This window comes from Vombatus ursinus, unplaced genomic scaffold, assembly GCF_900497805.2.
Source record: "Vombatus ursinus unplaced genomic scaffold, bare-nosed wombat genome assembly UNPS02014781.1, whole genome shotgun sequence".
In the NCBI taxonomy this organism is placed as follows: Eukaryota; Metazoa; Chordata; class Mammalia; order Diprotodontia; family Vombatidae; genus Vombatus; species Vombatus ursinus.
Window position 1 is genome coordinate 34,899,345 of NW_020954559.1, and position 16,075 is coordinate 34,915,419.

The 16,075-nt window shown below is 36.2% G+C and overlaps 1 protein-coding gene across 5 annotated transcripts in view; it reads left to right on the forward strand.

Moving 5' to 3' along the window:
• Positions 1-16,075, forward strand: part of LOC114046129 (ATP-dependent (S)-NAD(P)H-hydrate dehydratase-like) — a 76,114-nt gene that overhangs the window by 16,588 nt on the left and 43,451 nt on the right. For all 5 annotated transcript variants that reach the window (XM_027866395.1, XM_027866393.1, XM_027866390.1 and 2 more), the window contains 3 exons: positions 2,450-2,600; positions 6,290-6,335; positions 12,356-12,444. In XM_027866395.1, the coding sequence (XP_027722196.1) occupies positions 2,497-2,600; positions 6,290-6,335; positions 12,356-12,444 (239 nt within the window). In that variant the 5' untranslated portion in view covers positions 2,450-2,496. The remainder of the gene's footprint in view (positions 1-2,449; positions 2,601-6,289; positions 6,336-12,355; positions 12,445-16,075) is intronic.

Consider the following 16,075-nt stretch of genomic DNA (forward strand, 5'->3'; position numbering starts at 1 on the left):
TTGTAATTGTAACTGAATTAATTTTTCATTAACAGTTCTGAAGTGGTAGCTAAATCTAATTACTGTAAGTTTTTCTTTCACATGGGGGAAAAAAACCTGTTCAGAAAGTATTTTTATAGTTTGTAGTTCTACTAGTAGAAAAATCAGGGAGCAGGGAAAGGAGGAAGAGCCCCAGAAGATGGGTCAAATTTAAATGAATTGTGGGGAGCTGAAGGATGATTTAGTCTTGGGTTCCAAGAAGCGAGATGGAGACTTTGATCACCTCAGGTCTCCTGTACTGCTTATGTGGCAGGCCTCCAAGTAAGGGAATGGGGGGGGGGGGCACTAAGTGGGGAATGTTTTTTCTTAATTCATTGGGTCCATCCGTTTTAATGAAAGACTTACTGGGATGTACCAAGGAATTAGCCAACTGTGTTTATTATTGGAACAGAGTTGTTGAAAACTGAAGGCTTATGCAGTGATTGTATTTTGAGTCATTTTGTGAATATTGTTGAGGGTGTGGGAAAGGGAAAAGGTGATGGTGTTGACCTGGCATTTCCAATGTGGGAAGCAGAGTTTATCTGCAGCCTAGGGAGAATGAATGAGTCTGTTATTTCATTCATATAGAGAACTCAGTTGAGGGACCTCTCTCTGCCAGTGGAAGTTGGCACCTTCCTCTGGCACTTAGGCACATAATAAATGTTTACTGACTATTCTGTGCAATTGAAAATCTTAGAGAATTGCCCAGAGCTCTGAGGGGTTATGTAACTTGCCCTGAGGTACGTAACTACTATTTCAGAAGCAGGATTTGAATCTGGGTCTTCTGGGCTTTTCGCTCTCTCACCACTATACCATCCATGTCTGCTTCTTTCTTAAACTTTTTATTCTGAATTAGCCATGTTAAATTTTTTTGAATCCATAAAGGTATTCAGGATGATTATAGCTGAATTAATGTTTTATCAACATTTTATGAAAATGTAGCTAAATCTCATTATTGTATCTATTATGGATGCATTGCATCATCTCTAGATTATAAAAATCAAGTGAATAAGAAATAAACTTGGAAGAGGGTCTAAAAATATAAACCTTTTCTAGGAGAAAGCCTTTTGGCAGCTTTCTGCCTTTAGTTGAACTTGTGAAAGCTCCTTTTAATTTTCTCAGCAAATGAGTTAATTGTAGTGGGTAGTGTTTTTGGCAGAAAGCTAAGAAAATGTGGCATATGTTTGCAAAATTCCTTTTTTTTTAGCTCCAGTTTGTGATGTCTCTGTTTCCCAGCTGACACTTTGGGCTCTCTGAACTTGTGGCCAAAGTCTTTTGACTATGAAGCTACAAAGGACTTTACAATAGGAAATTTATCAAGCAAAATCAATTAAGAAAATTTCAGAAGTTTTAACTGATTTTAAAATGCCACTTAAATTAGATTAAAATCAATTGAAGGCTCTATATTTGGAACACTAGTTGTTCTCTATACTTAGGATAATTGGTGCCCAAACAAGTTTTAGAAATACACTTGGAAAAGCTTTTCAAAATGGGGTATAATGAACACCTAGCTTAACAGTAAAACATAGCAAATATATATTTGGTACTCTTATTTTAAATGGCTGGCATGTCTTTCAAAATATTGGGTAAATAAGACATTTATCATTATCATAGTAATAATATCTAACTTTTTTTTGTTTTTTGGCTAGGCAGTCAGGGTTAAGTGACTTGCCCAAGGTCACACAGCTAGTTAAGTGTCAAGTATCTGAGGCCACATTTGAACTCGGGTCTTCCTGACTCCAAGGCGGAAGCTCCATCCGCCGTGCCACCTAGCTGCCCCATATCTAACATTTTTATAGTGCTTATTATGTGCCAGGCCAGTGCTAAACACCTTACAATTATTATTTTAGTTGATCCTCATAACAACCCTAGGAGGCAGGAGCTGGTATTATCCCTATTTTACAGATGAGAAAACTGAGACAAACAGGTTAAATGACTTGCCCAGTCACACAGCTAGTAAGCGTCTGAGACTAGATTTAAACTCGGGTCTTCTGTTTCCAAGTATTTATGTTTTTAAGATGACTTCTTGGGAGTGGGGGAGGGAAGCATCAGATTTTTCTATTTCCTGATATTTTCAAATTATCATCCAAAATGTCTAGTGGTTGAAAGTAAAGTTTTCAAAAGCTAAATGTATACATCAATTTTACATGAAAAATAATTGTTTCTATAAATATATGGGGATTCTCAGGAATTCTCAAAGTCTATGTTAAAAGTATCAAGACATGGTAATTTGACAGCAATATGTGAATAACTTTTTTAAAAAAGAAAATACTAATAATCTCAAAGTGGTTAGGTTTTCAAGATAATCAACTTCCTGAAAGTTTTTATTATTTATGGAGATTGTTCATATATGTCTGTACATCTTCCACACTAAAATTAGAGATTATCTTTCAGTAATCATGATTATGTTTTTCTTTTTTTTTTCTCTTAGTTTTAGAGAGATCGTTTTCAGTACACAAAGTTCACTCAGTAAAGGACATGGAGAATATTTTTCAGCTGGTGAGAAATGTTATACCCCCTTTAACTACTAAAAAGCATAAAGGTCAAGATGGAAGAATAGGCATAGTTGGAGGCTGCCAAGAGTAAGTTGAAATGTTTTAAATATGTTATTTTAAATTACTTTCAGGGCTATATGGTAACTTTTTTTTAATCTCCAAAGATATCATTACAATACTCAGTTATGGGAAGGTAGCTGTGATGTAGTGAACTACTGGGTCGGGGATCAGACCAGAATTCATTGACCTGGTTTCCCTTTTGTTATTAATTTTCTATGTGATCTTTGGCAAATCATTTTTTCTTGGTGCGCTTCCATTTTCTTATCTGTAAGGAAGGGATTGGAATAGATCAGAAATGTCAGACTCAGAGCCACAAAACTCCCCAGTGTGGTCTGAACCAGATTGAAATGCCGATTGGGAAATGTTTAACAAAAAATTTTTTTAAATACTATACAACATAGATAATGTTAATTTGTAGTTTTCTAAATCAATAGGTGGTTCCCAGGGATCAGTTTCTACTTTTTGAGTTTGATACCATTGGACTAGTTGACCACTTATGGACCCCTCTAACTCTCAGATTGAATGATTTTTCCCCCAGTAATCAGTGATTAATTGAATTGGAAGAAAATACTCTTAAAGTCTTCAATTTTTATATAAAAAATTGCTGTCAGCTCCACCATAGTGAATTGATGAATTTGCTAAGAGTCATTTGTGGGAACGTGAGTAGGTACTAGCTTTTTGGGGGCAGCTAGATGGTGCAATGGACAGAACTGTGTGACCCTGGGCAAGTTGCCACTGGAGAAGGAAATGGCAAACCACTCCAGTATCTTTGCCAAGAAAACTCCCTGGACAGAGGCCCACAGGTTCACGGAGAGTCCAACATGACCGAGCATCATCAACCACAACTGACTTTTTAAGGACTATTATCCTTTGGGTAAGACTCATGGGAAGAACTGAACTTATTTTTTCTTTCCAAATCATCAGTCTTCATGAGACATATATGAGTTTAGTCTTGAAAACAGTCCATCAGTTTTCATTGTCACCAAAAGATCACCAAAGAGTAACAAAAGACTATAGACTTGAAAATGATCTTTTCTTTCTTGCTGCTGTTTTTCTAAAAATTACTTATTTTCAAACAAAAATTACTTTCTCTCCTGTCTTTCCTTTGCCACCTGTATATTTCTTATTTAGAAAAGAAGAAAAACCCCTGTTACAAATATGTATGCTTAAGCAAAATAAATTCTCACATTGACCATGCTCAAAGAAATTATGTTTCACTGTGTACTGTATGTGTCTGTCACCTCTCTATCAGGAGCTGGCTAACGTGTTTTATCACAGATCCTCTGGAGTTGTGGTTAGTCATTCTCTGGATCAATTTTGTCTCTTATTGAAAGTTGTCTTTACAATATTGTTTTTATTGCTCACTTAGGTCAGCATCATTTTCTCTGAAACCATCCCCTTTATCATTTCTTACAGGCCTATAGTATTCCATCACATTTATATGTCATTGTTTAGCCATTTCTCAGTAGATGGGCATCCTCTCTGTTTCCAAGTCTTTGCCAATCCCCAAAGAGGGAGTATATTTTTATTCATATGGGTCCTTTTCCTTTTTCTTTGATCTCTTTGGGGTATAGTGCTAGTGTTGCTATCAATACTGGGTCAAAGGATATGTGCAGTTTAATAGCTTTTGGGGCATGGTTCCACGTACTAATGATTGGACTAGTTCACAGGTCCATTAACAGTGCATTAATGTATCTGTTTTCCCACAACCCTCTAGCATTTGTCATCTTCCTTTATTGTCAACTTTGGCAGTCTGATGAGTATGAGGTGGTACATCAGAGTTGTTTTAATTTACATTTCTCTTCCACTAGTGATTTAGAGCATTTTTTCAAATGGTTATTGATAGCTGGATTTCTAGCCCTGAAAACTGTATTCATATGCTTTGACCATTTATCAATAGGGGAATGGTTCTAATTCTTATAAATTTGAATTAAGTTCCCCATATATGCTAGAAAAGAGACCTCTGTTATTCTCCTATTAGAATACTCTGTCTTTTGAATGCCATTTTTTTCTTAAAGAGGCTTTTTTAAATTAAATTTTATTTTTTCCAATGTACAAAAATAGATTTCTCTCCCTCCTGCCACTATCCCCACCATCAAAAACAAACAAAAAATAAAGTCTTTGAAACAAAAAAAGATACTTAAGCAAAATAAATTTCTACATGGAATATGTCTTTAAAAAAATCTCATTATGCCCTAGTCTTATCACCTGTCTGGCAGGAGGTGTGTAGCATGCTTTATTTATCATTGGTATCCTGGAATCGTCAGTTCATTCTTACAGTGTTTTTATTGTATAAATTGTTCTTGTTCTGATCATTTTACATCAATTCATGCAAGTCTTAGAAGTTTCACTGAAACCATCAAAAGGGCTACATATTAATAGCCTTCTTAATAAGATGGAGCTAGTAAATGATATTCTTCATTGTTTGTCCTGAATAAACTACATTTAGTTCTGTGTACATGATATTTGTTAACTTTGATCATTATTTTTGTGAGTTTGGTCATTAACCCTTTTGGAAACTCAACATCTTTGTGTGTATGTGTGTGTCTTTGTGTGTGTGTGTGACTAGGATGGTGGTGAATACCTAGCACAGTGCCATGTATGTATAATAGACGCTAAGGAAATATTTATTGAGTGAAAGATCACATAAAATCATTCTTAGTTTAAACCTAGTATTATTGAAACTTTAAAATGATACAATCAATTCTTTTATTGCCTTATTGAGAGGCAGCATAGTGCAGTAGATAGAGGTCCAGTCTCAGAGTCTGAAAGATCTGCGTCCTTCTTCAGACACATTTTAGTTTCTGAGACCTGGGACAAATGACTTAATTTGACAATGTCCCAGGCAACTTTCTAAGACTATCTGTATGTTACGGATTAGTTGCTGCTCTGTATTGGTAGAGGGAGTTTCTGTATCCTGAGTTTCCTGCACTCATGAAATCACATGTCAAGAGGTCTGCGCCTTTTCCTTTCCCAAAATTTAATAAATCACATATTTGACTACTATATTATACTTCTATTTACACAGAATTTTCATATGTCATTGAATTTTCCAATTAGGCAGAAGAACATAGAAATATAACTAGTTTTGACTGTTAACTTTAACTTCATGAGAACATGTTGATAACAATTGACATTTTATTTTGTCATTTTTCAGTTATGTCTGACTCTTCTTGTTTTCTTGTTAAAGATACAAAGTGGTTTGTCATTTCCTTATCCAGCCCATTTTATAGATGAGGAAACTGAGGCAGAGTTAAGTGACTTGCCCAGGGTCTCACAGCTAGTAAGTGTCTGAAGCCAGATTTGAACTCAGGAAGATGAGTCTTCCTGCCTCCAGGCCTGGCACTCTATCCTCTGTACCACCTAGCTGACCTAATTGACATTTATATAGTGATTTAAGCTTTGAGAAGCTCTTTATACGTATGTCATTTGATCTATGTTAGTAGATGTGGTATAATTTATGTAAATTTTAGGTAAACCAGTAGAATAAATAAAAGTGAATCAAAGTTGTTGTCCACATATATTTGGTATTAAGAATTGTTTGTTATTATGTATAATATTTTTATGAATGAGTTTTAAGTGGTGGTAGTTGCTAATTTATTTAATTTTACATTTCGCGTGGTCTCCAATGTGATCACCATCTAAATGAATTTTGGAGATGCCTGGGGAGTCTTACAAGATTCCTGAGTTTAAACATTTAAATATCTCCCTTTTAGGTACACAGGGGCTCCATACTTTGCAGCAATTTCAGCCCTCAAAGTGGTATGTTTATTTACATTTCTTAATTGTATGTCTGTATGTCTTGTCCTAACAAGAACTTAAATGATACAATCTGAATAAAGCATTTGTTTTATAATGGAGTACTAAAAATTATGTGGTTTTGTTTTGATATGTTTTCAGTTGGTAAAATTTCTTAGATATCTTTTTGTTTTATATCACCTTCATTTCCATGTATATCCTTCCCTTACTGAGAGAGTTATTACTTATAATAAAGAATTAAAAAAAAAAAGGAGAGAGTGTAGCAAGTATTATACAGTTGACCACTCCTCACTTATAGGTCTCCCTTCAGTCAGCCACTTGATTCATTCCGTATGTAATCTTATTATCTTAAGATGTAGAATACTCTAGGGGTATGTTTTAATATTGTCTTATTAATAAACTTGCAACCTCTTTTTCATTAAGCCCTCTCCCGAGTTCATTAAACATTATTTGTTGAATAAACTAGAAACACTTCCTTTTCTAATAGTAGTTATTCTTACTTCTCTACATAATAAATTCCTTAATCTTCTATGATTTAAAAAATTAAAGTTACTGAATGTATGATTTATTAACCAATCAGTAATAAAAAAGAAAATTACTTACAGTATTTTGGTTGTGTGAAAGAATTCAGCCAATCACCTCAAATCCTCACCATTTCAGGAGATAACTTCTCTCCACTTTTAGAAATGTTTAGCTCACTCATTAGTTTCTTTTTTTTTTTAATTTCTTTTTTTATTTATTTTTTTTTTGTTTTCAGCATTTACTTCCACAAAATTTTGAGTTCCAAATTTTCACCCCATCTCGCCCCTCCCCCTACCCCAAGATGGCATGCATTCTAAATTCCCCTTCCCCTGGTCTGCCTTCCCTTCTATCTCTCTCCCCACCTTCTCTTATCCCCTTCCCCTTCAATTTTCCTATAGGGCAGGATGGATTTCTGTACCCCATTTCCTGTATTTCTTATTTCCCAGTTGCATGTGAAAACAGTTTTTTTAAACATGTGTTTTTAAAACTTTGGGTTCCAAATTTTCTCCCTTCCTCCCTCCCCATCCACCCTCATTGATAAGGCAAACAACTAAATATAGGTTATACATGTGCAGTTATGCAAAACACTTCCATGGTAGACATGCTGTGAAAAATTAACTCTATTTCCCTTAATCCTATTCCTCCCCCCCATTTATTCTATTCTTTCTTTTGACCCTGACCCTCCTCAGAAGTACTTGCTTCTCATTACCCCCTTTCCCTATCTGCCCTCCTCTCTATCATCCTCCTACTCTCTTGTCCCCTCCCCCCCATTTTCCTGTAAAAGACAGATTTCCATACCCAGTTGAGTGTGTATGTTATTCCCTCCTTAAGTCAAATTCTATGAGAATAAGATTCACTCATTCCCTCTCATCTTCCCCCATTTCCCCTGCACTGTAAGAGCCTTTTCTTTTCTTTTTTTTTTGTGAGATAATTTACCCCGTTTTACCTCTCCCTTTCTCCTTCTTCTAGTATAATCCTCTCTCACCCCTTAATTTTATTCTCCAGATATGACCCCTTCATTTTCAACTCACCCTGTGCCCTCTATCTATCTATCTATCTATCTATCTATCTATCTATCTATCTATCTATCTATCTATCTATCTATCTGTCTATCTGTCTACCTATCTACCTACCTACCTATCTATCTGTATGTATGTACATATAACTTATTCCCCTCCAACTAATACTGACAAAGGTCTCATGAGTTACAAATATCATCTTTCCATACAGGAATGTAAACAGTTCAACCTTAATAAGTCTCTTGTGATTTCTCTTTCCTGTTTACCTCTTCATGTTCCACTTGAGTCTTGTATTTGAAAATCAAATATTCAGCTCTGGTCTTTTCATCAAGAATGCTTGAAAGTCCTCTATTTCACTGAATGACCATTTTTTCCCCTGCAGGATTATACTCAGTTTTGCTGGGTAGGTGATTCTTGGCCCTCTGGAATATTATATTCCATGCCTTGTAGTCCCTTAATGTAGAAGCAGCTAAATCTTGTGTTATCCTGATTGTCTTTCCACAATACTTGAATTGTTTCTTTCTGGCTGCTTGTAATATTTTCTCCTTAACCTGGGAACTCTGGAATTTGGCTACAATATTCCTAGGAGTTTTCCTTTGGGGATCTCTTTCAGGAGGAGATCGGTGGATTCTTTCAATTTCTATTTTGCCCTCTGGTTCTAAAATATCAGGACAGTTTTCCTGGATAATTTCTTGAAAGATGATGTCCAGGCTCTTTTTTTGATCATGGCTTTCAGATAGTCCAATAATTTTTAAATTCTCTCTCCTGGATCTGTTTTCCAGGTCAGTTGTTTTTCCAATGAGATATTTCACATTGTTTTCTAATTTTTCATTCTTTTGGATTTGTTTTACAGTGTCTTGATTTCTCATAAAGTCACTAGCTTCCAATTGCTCTATTCTAATTTTTAAGGAAATATTTTCTTCAGTAAGCTTTTGGACTTCCTTTTCCATTTGGCCAGTTTTGCTTTTTAGGGCATTCTTCTCCTCATTGGCTTTTTGGACCTCTTTTGCCATTTGGGTTAGGCTATTTTTTAAGGTGTTATTTTCTTCAGTATTTTTTTGGGTCTCCTTTAGCAAGCTGTTGACTTGTTTTTCATGATTTTCTTGCATCACTCTCAGTTTTTCCTCTACTTCTCTTACTTGCTTCTCCATATCCCTTTTGAGCTCTTCCAAGGCCTGAGACTGATTCATATTCTTCTTGGAGGCTTTGGATGTAGGAGCTTTGGCTTTGTTGTCTTCTTCTGGTTGTATGTTTTGATCTTCTTTGTCACCAAAGTAAGATAATATGGTATGACTCTTTTTGCGCTACTTACTCATGATCCCAACCAATTACTTGAGTTTTAAACTCTTTGTTAAGGTAAGAGTCTGCTTCCAATGTGGAGAATGTACTGTCCCAAGCTTCGGGGGTTTGTATAGCTGTTTTCAGAGATACTTCTAGGGACCTGAAAATTTTCAGTTCTTCCAAGGTGGTATGATAAGGGGTGAAGTATTTTCTCTCCACCGCCACAACAATCTTCACCACACTGCCTTCCTCCTCACCCCAGGACCGCCCCTCAGAACTGTGACCCAGATCGGAGCACCGGTAAAGCAAGAGATTCCTGCCTCAGCACTGGCAAAGAGATCCCTGCAATCCCCCTCTGATCAGCCCCTCAATTCCCTCTCAGTCTGTGGGCCAGAAGCGCTCGAGACTTGCAGCTGAGACCTAGCTCCATCTCTTACCGCAGTCACAGACTTTTCCCACTGACCTTCTAAGTTGTGTTTGGCGTTCCTGGGTTGAGAAGTCTGGAAACCGCCACAGCTGCCTGCGATTCAGTCCTCTGAGGCCTGCTCCAGGTTTGCTGCAGCCTGCGAGCCAACGCCGAACTGCACTCCTCTCGCCCAGCGCGATACACCTTTCTGATCAACCGTCCAGGTTGTCTTGGGCTGGAAATTTGTTTCACTCTGTCTTTTTGTGGGTTCTGCTGCTTTAGAATTTGTTTAGAGCCATTTTTTTAGGTATTTGAAGGGTTTTGGTGGGATAGCTCATGCAAGTCACTGCTTTCCCTCCGCCATCTTGACTCTACCCCCCTCACTCATTAGTTTCTCAAGAATCTTCTTTATTATTTCTCATCAATATAAGAGTTAATTTATTTCCTGAGAAAATGAATTCTTAGTCTTTTTCTTTTCCCTCTATTTAGTCATCATAGTAATAATCTCTCTAGGTTGTGTTGTTAACTGCTAATTCTGCACATAGAATTCTTTAAGTTTCTTCATAAGATATATTGTCAGTTCTCACAAGAAAGAAGCATCTCCTCCTCTTCTTTCTATCTTCTTCAAAATTTATGTCTGATTTTCATGGATTAAAAATAAAAACACTTTTCCTGGTGCCATTGGGAGAAGTACCTTATAGAGGAATGATAGTTGCAACTTTAACTAAAATCTGCCCTTTTCCCAACATTCCATTTGACTATTAAAGATACAGTACCAGTACCTGTAGTCTTTGTGGAAGACCCTATTGCAGGAGGTGTTAAACTTTTTTGAGTTATGGACCCTTTTACAGAATAATGTTTTTTAGATACATAAAATATTTTAAAAAGAATAAAGTAAACAGGGTTGCAAAAGAAACCAGTTACATTAGAATATGGTCATCAAAACATAAAAAAATAAAGAATCAAATTCACAGACTTCGGGTTAAGAGCCTCTACCCTGGTGGAATAGACGTTAGAAGTGGGGAGGAAGAGAAGCAACCAATAACTAATAAATTTATCAACTGAGTATGACAGTGTATGCAGTATTTCATAATACAGTTCTACAAAGAGGGAAGAGAGAGGTTCATTTTCTTAACCATTCTTCAAAATCAAGCTTCTTGATCACTTTAATTACACAACACTCAGGTTTTTGTTGTTGTTGTTCTTTCCCTTTACATTTTTAGCATTTATATAGCCCTTTAAGTTTTTTTTTTAATCAATATGGCTTTTGCAAGTCTAGTGAGTCAATAGTGTGATAGCCCTTTAAGTTTTGCATAGCACTTTACAAATTACTCATTTTATCCTTCCAATAACCATGAGATGTGGGTGCTATTATTATCCCGAACTTACAGATGAGGAAACTGAGACAGACAGATTAAATGACTTGCTCAAGTCACAAAGCTAGTAAGTATTTGGGGTAAGATTTGAACTTAAGTCTTCCTGACTCCAGGTTCAGACCCTATCCACTGTACCTCATAGCTGCCTTTAATCATTGTGTATAGTTTTCCTTGTTTTGGTTACATCACTCTATCAGTTCCTATTCATTTTCCTATGCACATTTTTTATTTCACAGTAGTATTTCATTACATTCTTATACCGTATGGTTTAGCCATTCCCCAATCAATGATCATCTACTTTTGTTTCCAGTTATTGGCTACCACAAAAAGAGCTATTATGAATATTTTGGTGTATATGAGATCTTTCCTCTTTTCTTTGATTTCCTTCCTGTTCAAAGAATAGTTTGATCTTTAAGTCAAAGTATATGGACATTTTTGTCAATTTTTTAAAAGCATAATTCCAAATTGCTTTTTAAAATTGGTCCAACTATTTACAACTTGACCAACAATGTCTTTTAACATGCCTGTCTTTTTGCAGTCCCTCCAGTATTGACTATTTCCATTTTTTTTTCATCTTTGCTGATTTGCTGGATGTGAGGTTTGTTTTAGTTTTCATTTCTCTGACCAGTGATTTTGAGCAACATTTCATATTAATATGAAAAATTTGCAATATTTTTCCGTTCTTCTTTTGAGAACTGTTTGGCACAATTCCATTTGTTGAGACTAGACATTGCTTTAACTAAACAATATTGGAAGGTTAGTTTTGAATTTCATAAATAAGTGCCACAAATAAGGATATTTTGTTCATTTACAAACTTCTTCAGTTTCTAACTTTTGTTTTTGTTTTTAAAGAAATTAAGCCTGGCATTTATTCATGCATTTTGAGCAACTCTGAGGATATCACTTTTCCAGCAAGTAAAATACAATGTAAGCCCCAGTATATTCATGACCACAGATCTTCAGAGAAGACTGTAAGCTAGTTTAAAAAATGAAAAACATGTTGGAACTATTGGTCTTTTGAAACTGCATTTTTGGGGACTGAAAACTGAGGGTTTTGTGGTACAGTTCACAACAGTATGTTGTGTGTATGTTTAATTTGATGTTTAATTTATAGCCTCTTAGGTAGTAACACCCACCTAACATCCTTTTTTCTCTTAGGCTCTTTTTACTTTGATCATGCTTCATTTATGTATTTTCTACTCAATAATTATATATGTTAATTGTGTGTATCTCTATGCAAATAAAAGTGAAAGGCTAGAACCAGTTTCTGATAAAAGGTTTTTTTCTTCTATTATTTCATATAGTGACTCATTGAATATTAACTGACTTGCTCTTAAGTGAGATGTTAGTGATAACCAGTTTTGGAATAGGTGAACTAGGTTACATTAAAGCTTTTGTCTTTTGCTAATTATTTCCCAGGGTGCAGATCTCTCCCATGTGTTTTGTACCAAAGATGCAGCCCCTGTGATTAAGTCATACAGTCCGGAGTTGATTGTTCATCCTGTCCTGTAAGTATGATCTGTTTGGATTCACTTAAGGAAACTCTCCCCTTGAGTTTTAGGAAATTTTATTTCCATTAATAAATTAATAAGCACTTACTGAGAGACTGCTGGCCATGGCTCACTGTATAGCAATTGCTATAGGAAGATGTAAGAAAATAAGCAGCTAGGCACAGCTAAGTGGCATTGTGGATAGAGTGCTGGGCCTGAAGTCAGGAGGACTTACCTTCGTAAGTTCAAATCTGGCCTCAGACACTTGCTGGCTGTGTGATGCTCGGCAAGTTACTTACCTGTTTGCCTCAGTTTCCTCATTTATAAAATGATCTGGGGACAGAAATGGCAAACCATTCTAGTATCTTTGTCAAGAAAATCCCAAATGGGGTCATGAAGAGTTAGACATGCCTGAATAACAACAAACTAGACGACCAGAAAGAAAATAAGATGTTATTTTTGTCCTCAAAGAGCTTACTTTCTAGAGGAAACAAAATACCAGAGCTAGCATTTAGAAAGTGCTTCAAGATTGCAAAGCACTGTATATATGTTACTGATCTGATATAAATAACAAAATAAGTTGATAACCCATAGTTAATATAGGATGTAGCAATACTATAAGAGTAAGGCAATATTCAATATGTTGAACATGTAGTGACTGGACACCACTACTATCTAGCTTAAATACTACCCAGTTACCATAGCAGCTGCTTCCATACTTCTCACATTTAAACTCTGAATGATTTAGCAGTGTCAGGAAGTTCTTTGTGGTCCTGGGAATCCAGAGTGTGTCACTCTAAAGGGGAAAGTCGGATAAGTTTATAAATACTTTTCTAATGCTTGTTTCCAGCTATTTCTGCCATATCTCCTGGAGGTAAGTCCAGGCTATATCCCTGTGATTTCATTGACATGGGCATCTCCTCTTGCCAGTGGAGGTCTGTACCTTAGCTGAAATTACAGTATTAGAGAGTTGCCAAGGGCACTGTGATATTAAGTGACTTACTCAGGGTCACCGAGCTGATAGATCTTCCTAGCACCAAGGCCAGCCCTCTATCCACTTTGTCTTTTTGCCTCTCATGTAGCTTGAAAAGTAGAGCAAAAAGTAAGAGAGGAAGATGGAAGGTTCAGTCATTAATCTAATGGGATTAAAAGCCTTCAAGACTAGTCAACCCCAGGAATGTTCACTACTGTACAGCATTGGAATAACTCAGTGTTTTACTATATACAGACAGATGTTGGTTATATAGTGGTGGGGTAGAACATCTGTAGCCACTACCTATGAACTCATCCTCCCTCCTGGGGAGATAGATATGTTTCCCATCTCAATAAGACTGTAAGCTTCCGGATGATTGGGTGTGTCATTTTTTATCTTCGAATCCCCAAGACCTAGTATGATGCTTTGAACAGAGTAGGTACTTAATAAATGTTGAATCGACTTGAACTTGGGAACATACACAGAACAACAAAGCAGCATACTGGCAAAGTGCAAATTCTAAGGCTATTCTTGGTTGTTGTAATTTTGTTTTAATTTCTAAAACAGGTAAATGTTTTGTGTAATCATAAAGATTTGGGATTGCCTCTGTTTTTAGAATGTAGAAAATGGAATCCTAGAAACTATTCATGTCAGAGTTGGGCCATTCCTACCTCAGGATGGCACTGGGCTCATTGGTCTTTTTTGGTCAGACTGGAAATATAGGAACTGGTGCATAGATGAATATCACTTTGAGTATCTAACCTGCAGTTTGCCGAAATTGGGAACCAGGTGGCAGAGTAGGCTGCTCTAACTTTTCTTTATCAGTTAGTTCTTCAACTTCTAATTTTTTCTTATGGACAAAATTAACTTGCTTTCCCTGACTCATACCCTTGTCAATCTGTCTGTGTATGTGGTAGACAACTTGTGATGAAATAACATTTATTAAACATGTATAATGAGAGGTAACCAACTCTATAGACGCTTAAAAGGAGATTTGGGGTGGGAGAGCTAGAAACTTAAATGTTGTATTGGTCACAGAGTTAGAACTGGGTATGTAAATGACACCTTTGGAAAAAAGACATAGAGCATTTAGTTAAGGAAAAAAATTGTGGTGAAATGAAATCTATCCTTTTGTGATTAAAAAATTAGAAATTTACTTGATGTATACACAGTATATGATGGGTACAGCTAGGTGGCACAGTGGGATAGGGCCTGGAGTTGGGAAGACCCAAGTTAAAATCTGGCCTCAGAGTCTTACTAGTTATGTGACCCGTGGCAAGTCATTTAACCCTATTTGCCTCAGTTTCCTCATCTGTAAAACGAGCTGGGGAAGGGAATGGCAAACCACTCCAGTATCTTTGCCAAGAAGACCCCAAATGGGGTCACAAAGTCGGACACGACTGAAACAACTTAGCAACAACCACAAAAAGGGGAATGTACTCATTACGTAACTCTTGAGCCCCATTTGTGTGCTCCCGTTGATACAAAATCAGTCACAATAACACCAGTGACTATGAAACATGAAACTGTTACTATGTGAGAAGACAGAAGCAAGACTGATCTCAACATTCACAGCCAGAGCAAGAATAATCAACATATAATAGTCCATCTGTAAACATGGTCATACTTTCCAGTCTCATCAGTGCACATCACTGGGAAGAGTGGGTATTGATAGAAATCTAGCAGTGAAGCACATGTGTGGGAAAGCCATGTGCCTGGGCCAACTTATGATTAGATAGTAGGCCTTCATTTCCTTGATCTTTTTAGGACATTTTAGTCTGGCTCCACGTGTCACCTGCTCAGCAAATTCCCTTGTTTGCTAGCTGCCCCCCTTCTAGTCTTGAAGCTTCTTTCCTGGGCAAAGCTATTTCTTGCCAGTGAGTACTTTTTAACATCCATCCACCCACCCTTGGCAGGAGAAAATATGTTCTTTGAGAAAAGTATCAGTATCATTCAAAACAGCTACAAAATTGTTTTCAAAGAAAATTTGTTATTTTTATTCTTAATTTAGTAGGAAATATTTCCATATAACAAAGAGGATTACATGTGAAATTCTGAATCTCTGTTACCTGTAGCTTGATTTTTAAAAATGCATATAGTAAATTCAACATGTTATTTTCAAAGCTGTTTTGCTTGTTTGTTTTTACCCAGGGAACTTCCTTTTATTCCCTTCAGTGGATTTTTAAGGATGCTTCCATGATTCTCTTTTCTTTTTAATACTACTATTCTTTTTTCCCAAATCCCTTACATCAAATAAAAATGGGGGGGAATCCGTAGCCTTTGAAACAAATAAGCATAGACAAGCAAAAAAAAATCTACACATTGTCACCATCTAATATTCTGTGACTTAGAATCATCACCCAAGTCATCAAGTGCCTGCCATGTTTCATCTTCTGTTCTCTGAAATTGTGGTTGGTCATCATTAATCAGAGATTTTAAGCCTTTCTAAGGTGTTTTTATTTATAAATTGTTCTCCTGATTCTGTTCTCTTCACTCTGGAATAGTTCATAAAAGTATTCCCAGATTTCTCAGATATTTGTAATTTCTTATGGTACAATAATATTCCTAACATTCACATATCATAATTTGTTCACTATTCCCCAAGAGGTGAGTACCCTTTTAGTTTATAGTTCTTTGCTACAACCAAAAAAAAACTTCTATGAATATTTTTGTCCA